General features: G+C 37.2%; 1 protein-coding gene across 1 annotated transcript; it reads right to left on the bottom strand.

The window, feature by feature from the left end:
* Positions 1–9217: 9217 nt before the first annotated feature.
* Positions 9218–22306, bottom strand: LOC114154274 (hyaluronan and proteoglycan link protein 1-like). The gene is made up of 4 exons (XM_028033226.1): positions 22037–22306; positions 12219–12551; positions 10828–11130; positions 9218–10681 (listed from the first exon to the last, which is right to left on the bottom strand). Exons 1-4 carry the CDS (start codon positions 22125–22127, stop codon positions 10392–10394), a joined length of 1017 nt encoding a protein of 338 aa, XP_027889027.1. The 5' UTR covers positions 22128–22306; the 3' UTR covers positions 9218–10391.
* Between the last annotated feature and the right edge of the window lie 319 nt (positions 22307–22625).

Raw genomic sequence — 22625 nt, forward strand, 5'->3', positions numbered from 1 at the left:
TTTCAGCTTTCATTAACCTGACAGTTCTAACGATAAGGCCATTCATTCAGTCGGGGCTCCACGCTGACACTAGCTCGCTTAAAATGAGTCCACAAACTATCGCTGCTGCTTCTACATCGTCATCCGTGTTTGTCTATTCTAAATTCACGCATGGTATGTTGGGGTTTTACGAGATTTTCTTCTGGAATCGGGATGTTCGTGAGTGGAATCGGTTCGTGTGTGGTGTGATGCTCCCGCCGTGTGGGCTGGACACACGAACCGACCGAACCTGTTGGACTTTTATCAGCTCTGTGTGGTGATAGAGGTCTGGGAAATCGGCTGACATTTCTAAAATCGTGCCGTGTGAACCAGACTTAAGACTCACAAGCTCTTCTCGTCTCGACCACTGCCCTAACGCTCTCTGACTCTGGTTGCTATGGTAACGTTTACACCTTCAAAATAAGATACAGATGCGCCACAAAAAAAACGAACATTTTACTTGCATGAAAATTTTAACTCACGATAACGAAAAAATTAATGGGAGCCCTGAGTTTTTTCTCTATAATGAGATGGTCCCATGTGGGCGTGATGAGAGAGACCCGACGTGTTGAATGTGCACAGCTTGCTTGGTCTCTACGTGGCGAAGCAGTTTGAAGGCATCATTTCCTCATTGGCGAGCCGGTCACCATATCATGCAGAGCGGGCTTGGAATGTGGGAATAATAATGCGGGATAAATTCATTCTCTTGTCTCTTCTCTGGGTCTTTTCCCCTGGTCTGTTTCTTACTCATTTTGCTGCTTGTGTAACCTCAATGTTGGCGCGCAAGAAGTAACCGAGAGAATCCGGTTAAAGGATTTTCAAAATAAAAGATCCTCCAGACTCAGATAATGCATAAAACGGAAACATTTAATTATTTCCTGTGCGACCCGGTACCAATTGGTCCACGGACCTTTTCTCACTTAGTTAAAATGGAAAGCAAAATTTTGACTTTTTCAACATACTGGGTTTCCATTTAAATCTTCACAACACATGTTGGACAAGGAAAAAACAATTAGAAAACATCTATGACTGATTTCTCCTAACTAGCCTACACCCTAAATTTTGTGTGGATACGCCCTCCTTGATTTCCACCCACCCATATTATGTATCCAGAGTCAGCTGTATGGAGATATGTTGCCAAATGAAAAGAGGGAACAACTAGTTCATGAAATAACAATGAAGTACGCTTGTAATACCTTTGGGGGTTTTCAACTCTATCTATCCAAAACTCTATTGACAACTCAACACTTGCAACACGAGCTGATCTTTGAGGCTAAGTTGTAATCAATATTTGATTTTGTGATTTTTCATGTAGGACTTGTAAAGAAATACTTTGACAGAAATCATATGGCATGCTTGTTTCAGTTTATACGAGATTGTTCACACTTTGCTTGAATAGTTAATTTCCTGTTTCCCTTTACCACTGCCTAACAGAGTTCATTTTAACTTACAAACAGTATCAGGGACAATTTGATTCTTAAATGGCCATAGTTGGCTTTATCTATATATTCCTCTTTGTAAATTATGCAGTGTTACAAGTGTTTTCATGTTTTCAAGTTCCAAGAGAGATTAGTGTTTGGTTGAAATAGGCTATTAAGTTGCAAATCCTATAGTTCCTGCACACTTAAACTTCATCTCATCTTCTCTTCCATCAGATACTGAAATATGTGACTATGGTTGGCACAAGTTTCAAGGCCATTGCTACAAATTCTTCCCCCAGAGGAAAGGTTGGGACTCTGCAGAGCGAGAGTGCCGCATTCAGGGAGCTCATCTCACCAGCATTCTTTCCCATGAAGAACAACAGTTTGTCAACCGTAAGCAACACATTTTTTTAATAGAAAGTCCCTAAGTCCAGGAACATGCTTTGCTTCATCATAATGTTTGCTGTTCATGAGAAAAGGGAAACAACACCAGGTATTTGATAAGTGCACGCAAAAAAAAGCCTAAACAGTAGCAGAACATATGGTGCAGGAAATAAAACAGACTGTAAAAATGCCTGTGATATCTTTATTTATTTATTTTTTTACATTTTGTAACTGCACATTCTGAAAATTAGAAAATAAAAAATTGTAATCAGCTGTTTTTCCATCCTAAATGGCAGGTCTTGGACAGGATTACCAGTGGGTTGGCCTGAATGATAAGATGTTTGACAATGACTTCCGCTGGACTGATGGCAGCCCTGTGGTAAGACACTGCCTTCTGACATATATCATTCTCCCTAAACATGGCAGCGTAAATATTTGGAAGTGATACAGATGACGGAGGCTGTGATCTAGGGAGAGTTGCTCCTTTAAGTGAGCTCTGGTTCCTTTCTCATGACTCTCACTCTCCTCCAGCTTGTATCAATACACCCCTGTGACTATTCTGGTAATAAACCTGATGTAGATTAGGCTGTAAGGCACCTCTAAATCACATAATGAGTGTAAGTCCATTCTATGGAAATCAGTTGGTCCATAAGTGAAATTGAAAAACGTAGGCAAGGAAGGCTGCTTATCTTTCATGAAAGCACTGTTTACAAAACAGCTTAATCAGTGTGTTACAAAAGTATTCATGTTGAAATGTTTTACATTTTGTGAGTTGGAATCCCAAACCACACAATGTACTATTCTAGAATTGGGTTTCCTTTATAGAAACAGATCAAAAATATGTGGACATTTTATATATAGGAATTATTCTGCATATTATCTTCAGTTATTGGATTTTGCGTATGACTAACTACAATTGGGACTGATGTAAATGTCTTACCTCATTGTTAGTTGAGGTAAGACAATTTTTTTAGTTAAATGACCAGTTTTTACCACAAAAGTCATCCATTGGTGCACTTTGATTTACAAAATTCTTGGCTATTTGCCCAAGAATTTGTGTTTGTCTTTCTATATTATGTCATGTAAACACATAAGGGAGATGGATGCAGGTCAGAGTTGATGTCAAGATGGATGGAGCTAAAAACAGGACAATCTTGGAAGAAAACTTGTTAAGAGGCTGCAAACGTTTTAAGCCAGGGTAGAATATAATTTTTTATGAGAACAGTGATCTTAAACCTACAGCCATATATAAAATATGATAATATAATATGTGGATAGAATTTTAAACATAGTTTGTGGTATACACGTTTTTTTCATTCCACAATGTGAATTTTATGCAGCAGTGGGCTTAATAAAGCCAATGTTGAAACAAACTGTAAGTACTCAAATAGGCTGTTTTCTAAAAGCCAGTATATAAATGCAGATTACTCTTTTCAGATGTAAAATTGGGGTGAAACTCTGTGGTACATTATTTTGGGCTATAACAAAAAATTACTAATGCACATTGAAGTTTATGTTTCTAATTGACAATGACAATGCAAAATGTTGAATGTGCATTTTTGATGCAATTCCAGATACTTTACAGAATAAAACCTAATTACTGTCTCCATTAATGTTGTGTGGACTAATATGATGATCCCACAAAAGTAGAGGTGCAGAGGAAGCTGAAAGAAAGCCTAAGGGTTAATAGGTAAACAGTGACCAATTTAGAGGTGATGAGGTTGTGAATGAGGTTGTGTGAAGGGGTCTGGCAGGCGTGGACTTTTATGGTTCCTCTTTATCCTTTCTCCCTCCTGAGAGAACCCACCAAGCAGGCAGTCACATGGGGGAAGGGCCACTAAACAGACACACAGATGGACAGCACCTGTGCTCAAACTTAGGTTAAAAAAAATTTGTCTCGAAGCACCCCAAGGGCTAAGGTGGGTGGTCAGCTTAACTGAATCCAAATAAATAGGATATTTTTAAACTGAAATCGTACTTACTGGTGAAAAGCTTAGAGCAAATCTGCTAATGCTAAGAAAGAGAACAGAAAAGATACTTGTTGAAATATCTCAGAATGCATGTTTAGATCGGGTTGGGGAGTTTGTTTGAATATTTTAACTGAGATGCAGACTTGTCAGGCAGTTGACGGGTCAACCATTTGTTGGTCTGAGGTGAGCAGAGCAGGAAGTCAGAGTATGTTTGTTAACCATAATGACAGAGCACCAGAGCCTAGAGGGATGATGGCAAGAGATTGTGTGAAGAGTGGGGGGTCGTCACAGCTTTGAAGAAAGTGTTTGAACCTTGGACATGCTGAAAGACTACAGTTAGTATCAACTGCAACCTGACTGGCCCTCAGCATCACAGCTGTGTGTATACTGCCTGGACACTCATATGCACATGTAGTGATTTTTGTTGGCAGGGGCACACTTTAAATCATAGGCATGCAAGCTGCTTGATGAAAAGTGTTCACAAAACATGTATAGTGCAATAACATGGATGCCAAACATACCATGGCAATAAAGTCACAATGTGATGATATGTGGTTGTAGATCTAACAGTTTTTTTTATACATTGTGCCAAATTTGTAAAGCAAACTGGCTTTGCTGAGTCTAGGAGGTTCAAGTCAACACTGAGTTTACCCAGAGAGATCCAGCTTCCCCCTCTTGTGGACATTGACCAAATTGCAGTGGCTACAAACTACTGCTTAGAAAGGACAGTTTTTATTGGTGAAAAGAGTGTGCATGCCTGTTTATAATCGTACATCTGCAATCTTGGTGGGTATGAAGCCGTGTTTTTACTAACCAAGCCTACTCTTTCTCATAAGTTTACATTAGGAACATAAAGACAGCACACTTTTTACATGAGATTTGCGATTAAATGTGCCATCACAGAGCAAAATTTTTAGCACAGACTTGTAGATCCTGGGAGATTAAATATGATATTCTCTGTTCAATTTTTAGCAATATGAAAACTGGAGGCCCAACCAGCCTGACAGCTTCTTTTCATCTGGAGAAGACTGTGTGGTGATGATTTGGCATGAGGGTGGCCAGTGGAACGATGTCCCTTGCAACTATCACCTAACCTTCACATGCAAGAAAGGCACAGGTAATGGAAGAAAACTTTTTATATTTTATATCACACAACTTGCTAAAAAATGAAAACAATAATGTATCATGTCATTGAGTTTGATTCCCTGAAAGCAAAAAAAAGTAATACATAATCTTCTTGCTACCCATATAACAAAATATTGATCTTTCTCAGCTTTACGGGTGCATCTCTTAAACATTTTCTAGTTTATTGAGGTGCACCAGTGGACATGTTATCTATAAAATTTAGTTATTATTTTGATACCTTACTCACAAAATACAAAATGGTTGAGTGGTCTTTTGGAGTAACACTGGGAGCCTGACAAATTAATATTTGCCAGCTGACTGGTCAAATTAGCCACTGTGGTAACTACCGTACAGCCAGCTATTTAAGAGACATGTTACTTGTAACTTGCTTTTTGCAACTAATCTTACATTGTTATGGGTTATGGCTTCTTTATTTTCTGTTTTCTTTTGGAAAAGTGTTGGAACTTTCTCTACTCAGCTAACCATCAGTGTGTAGCAGCATAACCTATGTGCATTTATTTGCACAGATTACATCCTTATGCTGCAAGGATTTTAAAAAATATGTTACATACACTTATTTCCTTCATTGTTTCCTTATTAAAGTAATGTCACTCTTTGTTTTTCTAGTGGCCTGCAGCCAGCCCCCTGTGGTTGAAAATGCACGTACCTTTGGTAGAAAGCGTGAGAGGTATGAAATCAACACACTGGTGAGGTACCAGTGTCGAAATGGGTTCATTCAGAGACATGTTCCAACCATCCGCTGCCGTGGCGATGGACGGTGGGACACACCTAAAATCACCTGTATAAGCCGTAAGTATAATTATTATTCCTGTAAATGAAACAATTTGCTCAAGATTTTGAAATTGTCTTATTTTCAGGAAATAAAAACATTTTCTCTTTCAGCGTCGAGCTATCAGAGGTCCTTCATGAGGAGACATCAACCCCATGCTCTATACAGTATCAATAATTTCAAAAAATGGCAGGATGAGACCTTGCGCCACCACCATCAGCGCAACAGGGGAAGGAGAGACAGAACAATACAAAAGAGGACAAAGCAATGATTTCCAAGAGAAATCAAGAACACTTGCTTGATGGTTGGAAGAAAGGAAGACCATAAAAAAAGTGCATTAAAAAGAGCTCATCAACAGAAACCGAGGATAAACTGCAAGTTTCTTGTATTTACAATGACGAAAATATCTTATAAAGTGCCTTTGAAATAATTTTAGTTGATAATTCATTTCAAGAGAGACTGCTAAATTTATAGTGAGGACAAACTCTTTCAGCTGGCTTCTGGAAGCACAATGATCTGTCTAATTTGATATTCTTTTATGTTTTATTTTTTTTTATTTTATGTTGACTAATTATATGAAACATTCATTGTTGCTGTCTGATGCATCAACTGTTCTATTTAAAGCCAATGCAAGTGTCCAACATATATAGAAAGAACATAATACAGCTTATGTCACATAAAAAGAATTTATTTTGTCATCCTGTTTAATGCTGGAATGCATGAATGCATTTGCATAAATATGTTTTCTCAATTTAATTAAAGATACTACATGTCATGAGTTGTAGTTTTTTCTCAGATTGCAAATAGGGCTAATAATTAGCACAGTGCACAAGATTTTTGTTTTTTTAATATAACAAAAAACTTTTTTCTTTACGAATTTAGACTAAAAAGGCTTGAAAAACATTGCTTGAAAGTATTTTTACAGGCAATAACAACAAATAGCCTTTTTCTCACCAGGGAAAATCTATTTGGTGGCAGCTTTCAAAGGTTCGAATTACCAGCTTTCCCTGTTTTCTTCTCATAAGCAACATTTATGTACATGTATGTATCGACAGAATCTTTCAAATATTACTGGCCTGACTTTTGTATGATACAGTTTTGAAAGGTTCCTCTCTGAGTACTTATTGACAAAACCTTTAAACACAGACAGAAACTGATGTCATTCTATTTCAAAATGAGTGAAAAACCACCATGTGTAGCTCAAGCAGCCTGGATTTCTATTCAGCTCACAATCCTTTGGTACAGCATGTTTACATTACTGTTCTGCTGTTAATTGTAACACATGAAAAATAATCTTTTTCATGTGTTTTGGTTGTGTTTTACCATAAAAAAAATGTTTTTCTTTTAAAGTTTTCTTTTTCTTTTTGTTTTAACTGTGCTTCACTGCTTTTGCTGCACATCAAATCAACCATTGAGAGAATGTATTTTTGTGAAACACTCAGAGACTTGAACACTAAAGCTGTTAGGGTGGAAGAGATACAAATAATTTATTTTCAAGCTGCTTTTTATCTCCTCGTGTGTTTTTTACTGACAAGTAAAATGTGTTGATGTCACTGGTACCAGCAGTGCTCTTTTTATGTGTATGTTCAATAGAAGACAAGACATGCTCAGAATGTCTAAACCTGATGCAATAAAGACAGAAATTTACTCATTTTATGCAGTTTAATCAGTTTATATGTCCTTTAGCATCTCTTAATACCACAGTGAACCAAGAGACATGGAGGGCACAATAAGCAATAATTTTGTTCTGAAATAGTGACTAAAACTATTTTTACATGTGAATGGCTGTGTCTCTGCAACAGTTCTATTGGAGCAATGTTGCTTTATTTGGTCTGCCTGTGAATGTTTAAGTGCGTTTTGCCCTATTGTGCACATAATATCATTTTATATTTATATAACAACTTATTTTTGTTTCTACTTTACAATGTGAATGTATGAGATGTATGTGAATTGTTTTATTTTTAAAAGAGTAAACTGTTTTCCCTTCTTTTACTCACCAAAGAACCAAATAAATATATGGATGTGTGATATTTAGTTTGGTCCTTTACAATGTGTTTTAACATTGATGGTATCTACTGTACTTCTTACTGCCTTCTTGAAATATGAATTAGATATATGCTGGCCCTGCAGAGGTTTCACCACCAGGTAGTGCTATTTGACTGAAATCCTTGGGCTTCTTCTCTGCTTACATAGCACATAGGGATTTAAATTTCATTTGAATCAAAAACAGTAACATAAATGGTAGTTTTTACAGCAATTCAGTGTAATTCAAATCAAAGTGTATTTTAGAAGAAGGTTAAAATCTACGATCCTTTCTGTTATACAGAGAGGAATTAGAATTACCTTAGTGGGACAGAAAAGCCTTGTCTTGAATAAAGAGTTCCTGCTCTTTTATAAACAAAGCAATTTTTAGGTTTTCAGTTTCTTTTCTGGCACAGCACACTGTTACTGCTGAATTAACATTTAACCGGTTGATGCAAACTGTTGGTAAATTAACAGATGTTTATCGCTTTAAAAGCTCAGTTTGCTCCCAAACAAGCCTTGACTTGTGATCAAAGACTCCTCCAAGGTTCCTGAGAGAGTATTAGACTGGTAATCGTGTCATGAAATGCTGACGTCACAGTGGAAAATCTTACACCCCTTAGCCTGTGGAAGACTCTTTAGGGTTTATCAAGATTTCCAATTTTCTTTTAGAAAGGAAATGCACTCAGACCATGTTGGTGTAGACATGCAACACAAATATAAGCCTCATCTAACATGTCAATACTGTCATTCATGATTACATTTTGGGAAGTGTTGCTTCAGCAAGCTAGCTGAAAAGCTTGCAACACATTTTATTGATTAATACCAAGGAATGCAACTAAATAAAAACAGGTTGTTTTACTCTTGCAGTTCATCATTATTCACTCATCTGCTCAAACCAGATGACAATAATCTCACATGTATACAAGTTGTAAGTATTTTCTAAATCATTTCAAAAATACTTTTTAAAAACATTTTTAAAAGTGTAGTATTTGGCATGTCAGTGCACTACAACATATTCTGATTTTGTGACTTTGCCACAGGAATCCATAATGTATTTTAGTGTATGAGTGTTAGTTGTTAACAGGTTCTACAAACTGAGCTGCAGCTTCTCCAGAATGACCATGGACCTTTAGGCTACTTCTCTCATTACGGCTCACTACTACCTACTAATTAACTTCGGAAAGCAATTGGTGGTACTAGATTTTCAAATCAAACTAAAAGAGAAATATAAATATTATCCATTTTTTGTGTTTTTATTGGTGACGTTCAAACTATTTTCCTCCATTCACACTTCAACACCAATTTTTGTTGCTATCTCTCATATTGAACTTTATGTTTGCAATGTGACTATATTTAAAGTGTGAATCCTTTTGCAAAAAAAATTGTATATCACATATGTAACCCTCTGATTTGTTACTTTTAATTCCTGCATTAGAACATAAGACATGTTAATATACTTTTCAGTCAAGGAAACCCTGGAAAAAGCATTTCTAAAAGTTGTATTTTTATTTTTAATTGTAACATTGTGAAACGGTACATGGTGTCATACAAAAATATCTTCATATTTTGTATGTCAAATTGTGAGCAAATGAACATCTGCTGTAAGTATGATATCTCAGTAATCAAAGTTATAAAAAAAGTAAAAAGAAAAAAAAGATAAACAAAATTTTCACTTGTCTTAATTACAACTACAGATTTTAATAACTACTGATTGCTACCTTTATCACACAGTTAGGTGTTTTAAGTTTAGTTCTATACCAGATCAAAGGAGGATTATATGCACTTTTCTTGCACAATGAGTAGGAAAAAGCAAAATCTTTATATAATAAAAAAGAAAGATCTGCAAGTAAGTCTAGAATTTGTACTATTTCTTTTCAAGAAACAGTGTAAAGTTATCAAAAAGAAAAGAACAAATGTAAAAAAAAAAGTACAATCCTTATGTTAGATAATGGAAACAATGCATTGGAGTTAAACATCATAACATGTGGACATTTGTAATTTCTTCCTAATCAAACTGAAATGCAGAACGTATATATAAAAAAGAAGAAACATCCATCGAATCTCTTTGTGGTTGACTTGCTCACAGCTTTTCTGGTCAAAGATAAATTTTTGAGGTTTTGTAAATACATGTATGTTAATGTATATTAGAAAACAGCTTCAAACCTGGCAATGAATCTAACTGGTTCCTTCTTGCAGTAATCTGTGAACCAATAGCTCAACAGCTATAGTCTTGTTGTGTTTATCACATTGAAATCAATTTATTTTGTTGATATGTATGCTTATGCAAAATTAAAAATAGCATTGCTCAAGACACATTTGAAAGCAGCACACATTCTTTGAGCATAATTGCAGCCAAACCTTGAACATTACACATTTTGTGGAGGACATACATTTTAAATTTTGCCGTTTACTAAACAGTCTTAACCAAGAGTGAACAGATAGAAATAAACAGAAAATATACCCTAATTGCTTGTTGCATTCTATTGTTTATTGCATACTGATTTAAATTGCATGATACTAACATAGCAACTATGTCATCAGAAAGGTAAGAAATTTGGACTAGTTAAAATCCAAATGAATCTGCTTTAAAATGTTTTTTTTATGGCTGTTGTTGCTGCTCTTTGGTGTCTGTGGTTCACCTGCATGTTTTTCATTCTCTCACTTTGCAGCCTTGAAGCAGTAGACACCATAAGACTTAACCTTTTTGTCTGGAAACCCAACAAAGCGCACTGCAGCCTCTGTGGGACTGCAGTTCTTGCGGGGCCTGGAAATAGGGTAGCGCACACTTCCATCAGCCAACCAGCCAGCATCACAGCGATCGTAGCCCTCAAGCTTCCAGGCAGCATACATCTGGCCAACCTTTGCAATCTCTGCATCGTCGTCTCGGCATGCCTGCACAGCCTCGTCAAAGCTCAGTCTTTCTGGCTGGACCAACCAATAGAAATAACCTGGTAGCAGACACAGCAAAAAAAAAAAGCTGCTCAGAAGAATTTACATGCCTTAAGAGGAAAGATGTTTTTCTGTATGAGAACTGAAATTTAATATATAAAGCCTATACTGTAACTTGAAAATAAAATGGAGAAAAAAAGCCTACCTTTGAGTAGGGAAACAAAACAGAACACATCAAAGCGGCTCATCTGCTTGTTTCTCAAGCCATAGTTTCTGAGACCAGGGCTGCTGTTGACGCCGCCGCAGGGTTGTCTGGGTTTGGTGATTGGATACTGTACTGTACCGTCATTCAGCCAACCAGCATTACACCAGTCCAGACCGCCTTTCCAGGCCTTCAGCAGCTGATCAAAGGAGGCAATTATAGCATCCTGACTTTCACAGGACTGGACAGCCTCATCAAAATTTAGGTTGTAGCGCCCACGATGGGGAGAGTATGGGAATACAACACCTAAAAGACATAGAAAATGATGCAGCAGAATATCCAAACCCTAGATTATTCTGTATTTGGAACAACAGAACACATATTGTTTAGTCAGAGTTAAATGTTTATGATTATTTCTAATTTATTTGCAGACTCAGTGAAGTCTGCACAAATCTTATCACTTTAGAACCAATTTCTTTCAAACATGCATGCTTAAAAGCTTATTAAGTAGCAATTAGCAATACATTAGGACACTCGAGATTGGTGTCCAGCAGTTGATCAATCTAGTACAAACCTCAAAATATAATTTATTTGTATGAAGTTAAAAAAGAATTTGTGTGTGACAAATCACAAGTAACAAAGTAGAAAAGATTTAAATGTATTTCTTTCAAAAAGTTCAACACGGTTCCTCCAATACTGTGAAACCCTACAATTCTTAACTATATAATGCTGATTTGCTGGCTTTCTTTGGAGTGGATTTGTTCTATACCTCAACTATATTGTTGGAGGTAATTGTACCTCCAAGTCTGCTTGAAAATATTAGCATTGAGCTGTATGCTTCATTGCACATCGGAGGCATACTTATTAAATTACTTTTGTCACCTGGGTCAAAGTACAAGAATAGTAAGTTGATTTAAAATGGGTTTTGCTTCAACATTATTTTGGTCTAAAAGTCTGTTCTTTATTGTCCAAAACAATCAAGGAAAGACTAAGACATCAGTTCCTCTATGTTAACAGTCCTATGTTTCAATTGGCTTTGGAGTCTTCATTCAAATCTGGGAGTGACTTCAAACCCCATTTAGCTGTTGCTTTTCTCCAATGTCCTTGTGAGGTTGGAGTTAAATCTGAGAATAATGTTACATTGCACAAAACCATGTTCCAGTTGGAAGCTAATTAGCCAGTGGGATTTGGTTAGAATGTGGTGGCCACTTATCAGACTTACTATGACAGATAACATAAACCAGTTTTAAATTAAATCCAAACCCCAGAAGAAATGTAAGGTGTAGAAAATATATAATCCCACAGTAAGATTCTAGACATGAATTATAAATTATAAGCAGAATAGTCATTTATTTACTGTGGATTAAGTGATTTAGTGTGTTGCCAGTATTTACCTCCAATGAGACCATTTTCAACCTCTAAGATTACATCTTGTATAATGTCTTCCATCCCATCCATGATCTCACAGCGGTACCTTCCCATGTCCTCCATAGAGACGTCAAGTAACACCAAGGAGGCATCACCTTTTTCTAGGTCTAACAAAAAGGCACGGTTTTCAAAGTTTCCATAAGTCCTCTTGTGTAAACCCAAGGATACAAGCACATCCTCATTTTGGGATTGATCTTCTCCCACTTTGATCCATGTGACTTTCAGACTTCCATAGAAAAAGGTTTGCTCTGCCTGAAGTCTGCAGGGCAGGGTGACGTTTCCACCCAGATCAGTCTTGACTAAAAAAGAGGAAAACATACAAAATAAACCAATATGTTCATGATACTTTCACTTTTAAAGTGTAAATGCAACTGCACTGTGAGCATTGTTAAATTAAGAACTACGCCAGCCTGTGGAGGAGTTTAAAGCATCTCACCAAGCCTGTGTTTAACCATAATTTGAAGTAGAGTGGATGGTACAAGCTACCAAACCAACCAAAAACATGATCATCTATCTCAACTGAAAGGCTGTACAAGGACACCTTTAATCAGAGAAGCAGTCTGGAGATCCACACTTTTGGAAGAAATCTGTAAGGAGTCCAAATTAGGCAGAGCCACCAAACAGCAAAGGGTAAAAGAAAACACTCGAAAGAAGATGCTCTGGTGGGATAGTGACAATGTCATGTTAATATAAAATGTAATATAAAAAGATAATAACACAGCACATTCCCTTAAACATTATTCCCAAACGGAAATATGGTCAATTCATGTAAGACCTTTTCTGTGGGCCTGAACTATCGGAATCCCAAACAGATATCTACCACCTAAATAGTGTTTGCAGTGCCGATGTGAATTATCGATGCTTCATCCAATCAGATTTCTGTGTGCTCTCCGGGGCAACCTAATTTGCCCAAGGTAGAACAGGTAGAATAGGTAGAACAGGCCCACATAAACAATATGGCAGATTAACTGTTAAACCAATCAGCTTTCAAATTTGCCAATCTGGGGTATCTAGAAGGCTCACAATGATGTAAGAAGATTGTTGCACACCAATAAAACATGTTTTACAAACTATCCTTAAACATAGCACACACATAAAACATATTTTACAAACTCTCCTAGACTACAACATGATCCCTTCTTGCATACAAAACAACCTCTACTTGTGTACAAAACACATTGCTTCAAGTTTCTGCCAAAAGTCGTATGATGCTCTGCATGGAACTGGGCATTTTCCACTCCTGTACATTAGAGGGTGTCAATGAAACATTGTTGCAAATGTTGTTTGCAACATTTTGGCAGGAAATTATCTCCTCACAATTAAACCCATGAATCCGGCCCACTGCAGTGGTTCAGATATTGTTGTTTGGAGTTTGTATGGTGTGGACTTCGCTCATAGAATGACATAAGTCACGAGCCAATCAAGGTACGCAGTCTGCTACCATTCAGATAAGATAAGATAAGATAAATCTTTATTGTCATTGTCACAAGGACAACGAAATTCAAAAGGTGCCATCAGTCAGTGCACATGCCCAAAAACAAAAAATAACTGTCTCACAATTCACACACAACGCAAGAATCAACAAACAACTGGCAAAAAAATAAAAAATAAAAATAAGAACAGCCACATTCTCACATACATAATTTAAGATGATTAATGGTTGTTTTTGATTGCATTTAGTTTTGTTATTGCTATCGGGTAGAAACTGTCTCTGAGACGGTTGGTTCTTGTTCTGGTTGCTCTGTATCTTCTGCCTGAAGGCAGCAGTGTGAACAGAGAAATTCAAATTGTTAACATGCAATACACAGTTTGGTGCAACTTGTACTACCAATGAAGTGGTCACAAAAAATGGAAAAAACCTTGCAGGTTCTGCTTAGGGTGTTAAATCTGGCCTGGGCAGACGGTGGCAGAACCCCAGTGGAGTAGCAGCTTTAGAGGCTTTGAAGGAGTTGATACAGGAGCAAAGCTTGTCAATCAAGCAAAACAATCATCGTAGGCATACAGTTAGAGATAAATTGCCTCCATCAAATCTCACTGAGACACATAATACTGTGTGTGGAAAACACAGTATTAACACAAACAATTGTTATAATCACAATGAAGTGACTGTAATTACTTCATTGTGATTATAATTCAATCAAGTAACTGTGTTACTTTCAGCTGTTATAAAAATGCTCTCTATATAAAATATAACTTAAAAGAAATTTGATTTCATAATGTTATGATTTGAAACTGGGCCTCTGTCTCTTTAAGAAACTCTTGCTCTTTCTGACACCCAAAACATATGAAGTTACTGCAACGTTACTGCTCTACTAACCGTTTTTACAACATTTTCACCAGTGTTTCATTGAGCGGTAGCTAGTATAGTGATCTTTGCAAGATGAGCAGTTCCACAAGCTGGTTGCTTATTGCTGCAGGCTAGTCTGAATGAACTGAGTGGATTTATGTATACTGTAATACAGAAATTTGGAATCTTGGAAACTGCAGCTCAAAGGAGGAGCTGTGCCTTGAAGGAGGTGCTCGATCCCCCTCAAGCATTTTGCACAGCTGAATGGCCACCACAGGAAATTAGAGGACTTCTCAAATATGCATTGAAGAAGGAAAGCAACACTCTAGGTATGTTTTTGATGAGATAATAACATCATATCATGATATAAAGCTAAAAAATTTTGATTTTACATAATATGAGCCCTTTAAAGTTGATAGAGACCTATCACTTAAGACTTGCTGGGGTTATGCAAAATATTAAATCAAATACAGACCGAACTATGAATACATATATTGAATATATAACATTGAAATTCTGCTTTAATTTTACAATCATGCACTTTGTTTTCATCTGTCATGTAAAAATCCCAATAAAATAGATTGGAGTTTGTGATTGTAATGTGACAAAACGTGAAAAAGTTTGAGAGAAAAACTTTTGCCTGGTACTTCACAAACACACTGTCAATTGTTGAAAGATAAAAATGTAGAGCCATGGCGTGCTGTGGTGGCATAGGGGATAGCGCGACCCACGTTTGGAGGCCTTGAGTCCTCGACACGGCCGTCGTGAGTTCGATTTCCGGACCCGGCGATATTTGCCGCATGTCTTCCCCTCTCTTCTTCCCCCTTTCCTGTGAGCCTACTTTCATATAAGGGACACTGGAGCCCGCAAAAAAGACCCCCTGGAGGGGAGGAAAAGGAAACAAAAAAATGTAGAGCCACACAATGCACATGTTTGAAGACTTCTCTTGCCCATAAGCATTACATTCTGGAGTGCAAGTTTTACTGGGTTTCAGGCAGTCTGCAGTCCCTGGAATCAATCCTCTTCTTCAGTCTCCTTCCTGAGGCTGTCAGCTTTGGCAAGTGCAAGCTTTTGTTTCCTCAGCATTAGCTTTCAAAATGAAAACCTTTCCTTTCATGCACTCCATCTGATTTATGTTAAGTGTATTAAACATCTAATGAAGAACAGAAATATTTTCCTCGGGGCACTGCTTCCAATCCTCACTGTCCAACCAACGCCACTCCTTAAGCTCCAAATCATATCATCTGTGTCTCACCATGGGTTCCCGTCATTTCCTTGGCCTTGCTGTTTAGACCTCACAGGGCTTGCTTACGTATGAAGACCCCAGCCAGCAAGTGTTGTCCGAACCCAAGATATTACAAACAACAGATGAACAGATGTCATGAACCTCTGACTTCACTCCCTCTCAAACAATTATATGCACATAAGGCTTTACAAGATTGTATCATTCAGTCTTGCAAATCCAAGACAGATGATAGATCTGTGCATGCTGTATTGATTGTAATAATTGTGTTTGTCTAGTTTTTCTTTGGTATAAACAATACCTATCTATAAAATGACAGGTTTTATTTTTTTCTGGCAAAAGGATTCACTGCATCAATACTTTCACAAAATAATTTAACATCCCTCTTCTTACCAGCCTGATCCTCTTGCCAACCCAACCCAACCTACACCCCTAAACTCCCACTTCACATATACACCCACACACAAATAGTGTCTGTGTCTGATTAGTTTTGTTCTCTGTTTCTGCTTGAAGATGCCAGAATCTGTCTTGATGTTTCGTACCAAAACCATGTCTGGAATACTGGCTCTTTACAGCGAAAGGAACCTTGTCCCCCTGGATATCACAGGAAAGAAAAGAAGTTATTGGCTGTCTGCCTTAAGCTCTGCTCAATTCAAAACCTTTTCTCAGCATACACACACATGCAGACCAAGTGGTAGGAATAAACTTCCAAAATACCCCACATCCAAACTTTGCTAGCTTCTTATGTTTTGTGTTACTGTTTGTTTTTATTTCCCAGCTTTCTGACTGCGTGGCATCATTGATGTGTTTCACATGGGTCTCATTAACCTTGCTTTCCTTCATGTTACCCGTCTCTCTTAGGCAACAAAGGTACACCAGTTAGTCCAATCATTGCCTTAGAAAGGTATGTTAGAATCAACTTACCTTGTCTTCAAACACAGCTAACTCGCCAAAGTTGCTTGTGCCCTGCTGCAGATGTTTAAAGTTTGGGATTTAACCCAACATAAAACCAAACTGCAATTTTTCATATCTTTATAACAACATATTCTTAAGTGTCTGCCCTAAGCATGTTTGTCTTTTTTTTTCTTTGTTCTTGTTTTTATGTCTGTCCTGAATTTCAGTCTCATCTCTTGAATTGAAACTCATATAATCTATCCTAATACAATTAATCTATTCCAGTATAGTCATAAAACAGTGACATTTGAGATCTTTGGTAATAAATGCAACTTTACAAGATTCAAGCAAAAGCACAGATGAAAAAAAAAAATATCTAGTACAATGCAACTTATCACATTTTAAAACTTTTTTTCATCCTAAGCTTGTGTTTATTAGTAACTGCTTCTTTTACCAAACTGCAACACCTTCCTAGTAGTCAGCAGAATGCCAAGCATTTTATGAGCTATGAAGAGCCTTGCAGCTGCTTATTACTGGTGTTTTTCAAAGAAGTTCAATGTTTACAAGCTGGACAAAGATCGCTTTTGGCCTTTTTGCAAGTTAGAAATGACTCAACTCCTCCTGCCTCCTAAATTCTCTGCATGGGTAGCCGTGGCAAGTCGAGTGACTGAAGACATGAGCAATCCAGACTAACTAACTGGCTCATCAAAGCTCTACAAAAAAATGACGTTAGTTAGCATCACCTCACCTAAAGTGATGCCACTAACTGTACTGCCAAGACAAAACTTGAGGAAATTAGAGAAGACAAAGGGCTTCTTTGTACTGTGTTAGTTGATGCACTGTTCAGTCCAAATCAGAAAACCAGCTTCTACATCTGGTTTGTAAGTCTGAAACATGAGATGTAAGCAGCATTATAGTACCACTAATGTGAGTCTTAGACTGGGATGAAAACATGCTCTACTGCAGTTATACAAATTTAAAAGTACCTTTTGGGCATAATTCTAGGAAAAATATATTGACACCCTCATTAACTTATTTCTAAGTAAATAGATTTTTAATTAGCATGACATTTTCACACTAAGTAATCCACAAGATAATAAGAGATTATTCAATTAATTAGCTGCTGAAGCTCCTGAAGTTGGTTACAGATGTATTATTATATTTCTAAATGTTTAAGTAAGTCACATTAGGCAAATAGAAAATTTAAACAACATAATTTCACCATAAACCACCAAAAAGTCAGTGCTGCTCACAAGGCCTCTGGCAGAGGGATCAAAAGAAGAGTTGGAAGAGTTGTCTGAGGGCTGAGAACCACTTGAAGAGAGTCTCAGAAAGGTCTGGCCTCTTTTTTTGTAAACAATAAGCAATGCACTCCAGCATTCCGTCACATAAACACATTGCATAAGACTCCACAAGAAAGAGCAAGATAAGACTTGCTTAAATGGGGCTGCAGAACAGTTGGACAGCCCAAGACCAAAACAGAATTTTTCACACAACATTTTTATAGAGTTAATGGCATTGCACATTATTTCCAAATGTGAATATAAATAGAGGTGAAAACATAATTGTATGCAAAGAAGAACAGGCAAAAAAAGCACATTTTACTGGTACACTTAATATAACTGAAAGAAAGATGAATTGAGAAAGATGCTTGGACATTCTTTGTAAGAATCTGAAAATGAAACAAGGCAGAATGATGATTTCAAACAGGGCTTGCCAAAGGCCATATGGGGCTTTGATCGCTTTTTCAGTAAAACTAGGAAAATAGAGCATATCGTGCCAAGTCCTTATACTGGATCTCCATTGTTCAGAGAGGAGACTTTAAAATACTTTTGTTAGTTTGTAAATCCTTGAATGGCTTAGCTCCAAAATACATTGTCGTGATTATTAACCTTCCAGACAGGTTTTCTGATTCTAGCCTAATCTGCATCCTCACAACCAAACATGGAGAAGCAGCATTCAATGTTTTTACTTCACTAATCTGGAACAAACTTCCAGAAAACTGCAAAACTGCTGAAACACTGAGTTCCTTTAAATGGAGGCTAAAACCCCACCTGTTTAGAGTTGCTTTTAATTAATGTCAACTGGAATACAGTACTGATCAATATATTTAATGTATTTGATGATGACATCTCACAAATATAATGTTTATTGCTTTTTTCATTATTGTTTACTGTATTTTTAATACATAATACAGAAAATATATTCGTAAGAATGGGTATAAATCTCATTTCAACAATCCATATGGCAGCTTTCTCAACATGTTATTCTCAAGACATTTTAAAGCTGTAGTATTTTAAAAATTTCAGTGTTTTCAACAATTATTCCCTATGTTCTTTCACTTTTGTACATATAGAGTATTTTAATTTATAGACCAAATTTTGGTGGTTTCTTTATAAGCACGGTCGTTATGGTGGTTGATACTGGCATCTGGTTTGAATTTCATGTCAGCAGTCCCTGTTAAAACTATATTTACAGAGAAAACCTTGATGTGTTTAATACTTACTTTCCCCACTGTTGAAACAGGCTGAAGGGAGTTATGTCTTTGAGGCTTTGGAACCAGACAGAGACGGGGACTTTAAAAGTAATTCCACACTCTCTGCTGCTACCAAGGTCACCCCTGCAGAGAATGCTACTCTGATCACGCAAGGCACATTTGCTTGTAAAGCTATAGCCTGTAGGGTGTAAATTCATTCTTCTCACAGGAGAAGTGTAGCCATTCTTTTGCCAACTTAACCCTCTAAAGTCAATTGCAGTCTAAATAGTTTTATTTCAGATAGAAATGTGTGGTCAATAGAACAAACCATTTTTAAGATGTAGATGCTAATGGAAACACAGCAAAGAACTAAGTGAACTAATGTGTGTAGGAATAAAGTAATCAAGACCTACTCGCATTTTATTACCAAGCACAATTCTCTTTCACTCTGTAAAATGGTTGCATTAGCACATAATTGGAACCATCTGTTTCTTTTCAACGCTAAACTCTTTATTACCAACAATGCCAAGTTCCAAGTCAAACTCTTTTCCTGTATTCTAAAGCTGCGATATTATCATTTTGGAGTAGAATGACCAAATCTGGCCCAAATTTCCCCCTTTAAAAAAGCATCCAAGTTTGTAGATCACACATCTTTATGTTTATATGAGCGTAAGTGTGCAGTGTGCCACACCCTTTGGTCAGATAAGCAACTCATGAGATGACTTACAACATCCCAGAGCTTTGCTGTCCTCTGCTGCCAGCCAATTTGTGCTAGAGCGGAGAAAGGATTATTACCAAGCACAGCTGGGACAAACACAGCCGGCCAACTCCTCCCCACTAATTCCAATAGCATTTCCAGTGTTCTGTCCTGCAGAGCAAGCGCAAACATATTGTCTCTATGTGCACAATATGTGTGATTATGAGCTCACATGTGCAGTCAACACTTATTAGAGTTGGTTGTAGAATTTCACTACAATCAAATGAATATAAATGCAGAACATTAAATGTGGTTCCATCATCTCATTTCTGAGCCTAAACACAAATTGAACCCACCCATAGCCCAGTTCCAGCCAAGCGCGTTTTTTCCCACCAAGTCCTAGCAACTGGGCCGTGGCTCGGTAACCAAAAGCTACAGTAAGCATTAGACTTAACAGACTATTACCTCACAGGGAAAGACATAGTCATCTGGCTAGCGTTCAGCGCGGGACTCTATACATTTGGCTGTGGGTCGTTAATCTTCCCTCTACTCTTGTCAGGCTGCCTGTTGCCTTGGCTCTTTTCCAAGAAATCCCAATGCTGCAGTGAGTCAGAGGGTGTGAGGAAGCAGACAACACCCCAATGAACAGATAGGGAGCTCTTACTATAAAAAATATGGCCCACAGATTACTTACTGAGCTGGCTTCAGATGAACAACTGCTATTGCACAATAAAGAACTAGGAGTCATTTAATAATATTTAGGTACATGTATGCACATGCACAAAATGCTATGACTTCACAGGCCTGTGAGAGAAATTTAAAGTGGATAAAAAAAGGCCGAATCCCCATATAGAGTGAAACTTTTCTGGCCTGCTCCTTTGCTGCTTGGAAAACAGACAACTGAGAAATCCTTAGTTTCCCACTTACTGAGTCAGCTTGCTGGCTGCTAAAGAAGCATTGAATATCACTCAGCAAAAGGGAGTTTCTCACTTCCCCTGTTTCTCTTTGCAGTACAAAAGTAGTTGCCCAGTTTTGTAGCTCAGAATTTCATCTGTAAACTCAAGGTGTCTTCCTGCAAGGAGTGAGTTACACATTTCTAGTGAGTTCAACCCCTGTCAATTTGTAACTCCACTACAAACATACACATTACCATTTTAACTCTAGCAACTCTGCTCTACCCATGAAGGAACTACTCTTACCTATGTAGTGAGCCCTGGCATGTATTATGAGATGAAATAATCACACAGTGCTCAAGTCTTAATTCAAATTTGTAATTTAATTAAATACTATTTTCTTAAAATGAATACACAAAATTTCTATGTTTTTGTTCCTGTCCTGATCGCCATAGTGGCAAATTGACTCCGATGGAAAACAAAATAAAAGTGAGCTTTTATTTTCATTATACAAATGTAGTTTTGGACTCCCAGAACTACATTTCCATGCTGAAGACAGTCAGCAGATTATAGACGTTTTAAAATGAAAATCAATTGTCAAAGATAAAACAAAAAAAATCCCCTGAATAGGATGCTAGGTTCTAAATTTCTCTTACAAATTTGCTCCAAAATTACCATGGTACAAAGTGACAAAAAGCCGAATGACCAGCCACCTTTTGTGAATATATATATATATATATATATATATATTTATTTATTTATTTATTTATTTATTTATTTATTTATCTATATCATTTGTCCACAGCAAATGATAAAATATGGTGAATATGGTGAAATAAAACAGACACATTTATTATTTTACTGTTTAGCATTTCAATGACCAAAAATAACAACCTCCACTAGCTCAGTTTCAGAGGTCTAGTTAAGGTTCAGTACCTGGTATTAGCAGAGAAATTCTCATTCAGCAGAATGACAATCGTTGCAGTGAATGACAGGATAATTTATTCACCAGCCACTGGGTAACGTGGTGGTCTGTATGCAAGTCAGTGAGTCAATGGTGAGTCACAGTATGTGGGGGTGTGTGGGTTACCCCAGAGACTAATCTGTTACACACTTCTACAATGGCCATGTTGTTACACAAGCTTATAGTGTGGTACCATTTTACAGAGATTTCTCATCCACCTGCACTTCTTCTTTAAAAAATGCAGGTTTGAACAAAAATAAATACATGAAATATCTACAATTAAAACAAAGCCATTGCATTTGCAAAATGTCTGTGCCATCTTAAACTCACCTGATATAAAGGAGGCAGGAGTTGCAGTTTGACAGTATGCACTGCCAGCCAGGGCCAGGGAAATCATTGTGATGCACAGGAGGCTTATCATTTTCTCTCAATTGTCCTCAGTTTTTGCAAAGTAAAAGAGTTCTTCAAAAAAATCTTAAGATGTACTTTCAAAAATCTAATTTTCTGAAAATTATTTTTCTATTTTATCTACCTGTTTCCTTTTCAGCAGCAGCTGTCTGCAGTGCTACTGGAAATTTTGGGCTCCTCGGAGGTCCAGACAAATGCCTTTTATTGTAGCCTCACATGGCAGAGACCACTCCTCCTAAACCTCAGCCCATCACCCTGCATAGCTCTTTACCGGCTCCCTTTTGGCACATCTTGTATTAAAAAAATCCCCTCCTTTCTCCCGTGGAGAAACAGAGAAACAGCTACGCATTGTGAACCAGCTGAAAATGATCCAAAGTAAGAGGCATGCAAAATAATAAACCTTGAAAAGTTCTTGTGTAAAAGTAAATATAGTTAGGTAATAAAAGCAATCTGTTATTCCCACCAAATCTTGCTCTCTGGTCTGAATTAGTTTGCATGAAATATTTTTGCA

This window comes from Xiphophorus couchianus, chromosome 12, assembly GCF_001444195.1.
Source record: "Xiphophorus couchianus chromosome 12, X_couchianus-1.0, whole genome shotgun sequence".
NCBI lineage: Eukaryota > Metazoa > Chordata > Actinopteri > Cyprinodontiformes > Poeciliidae > Xiphophorus > Xiphophorus couchianus.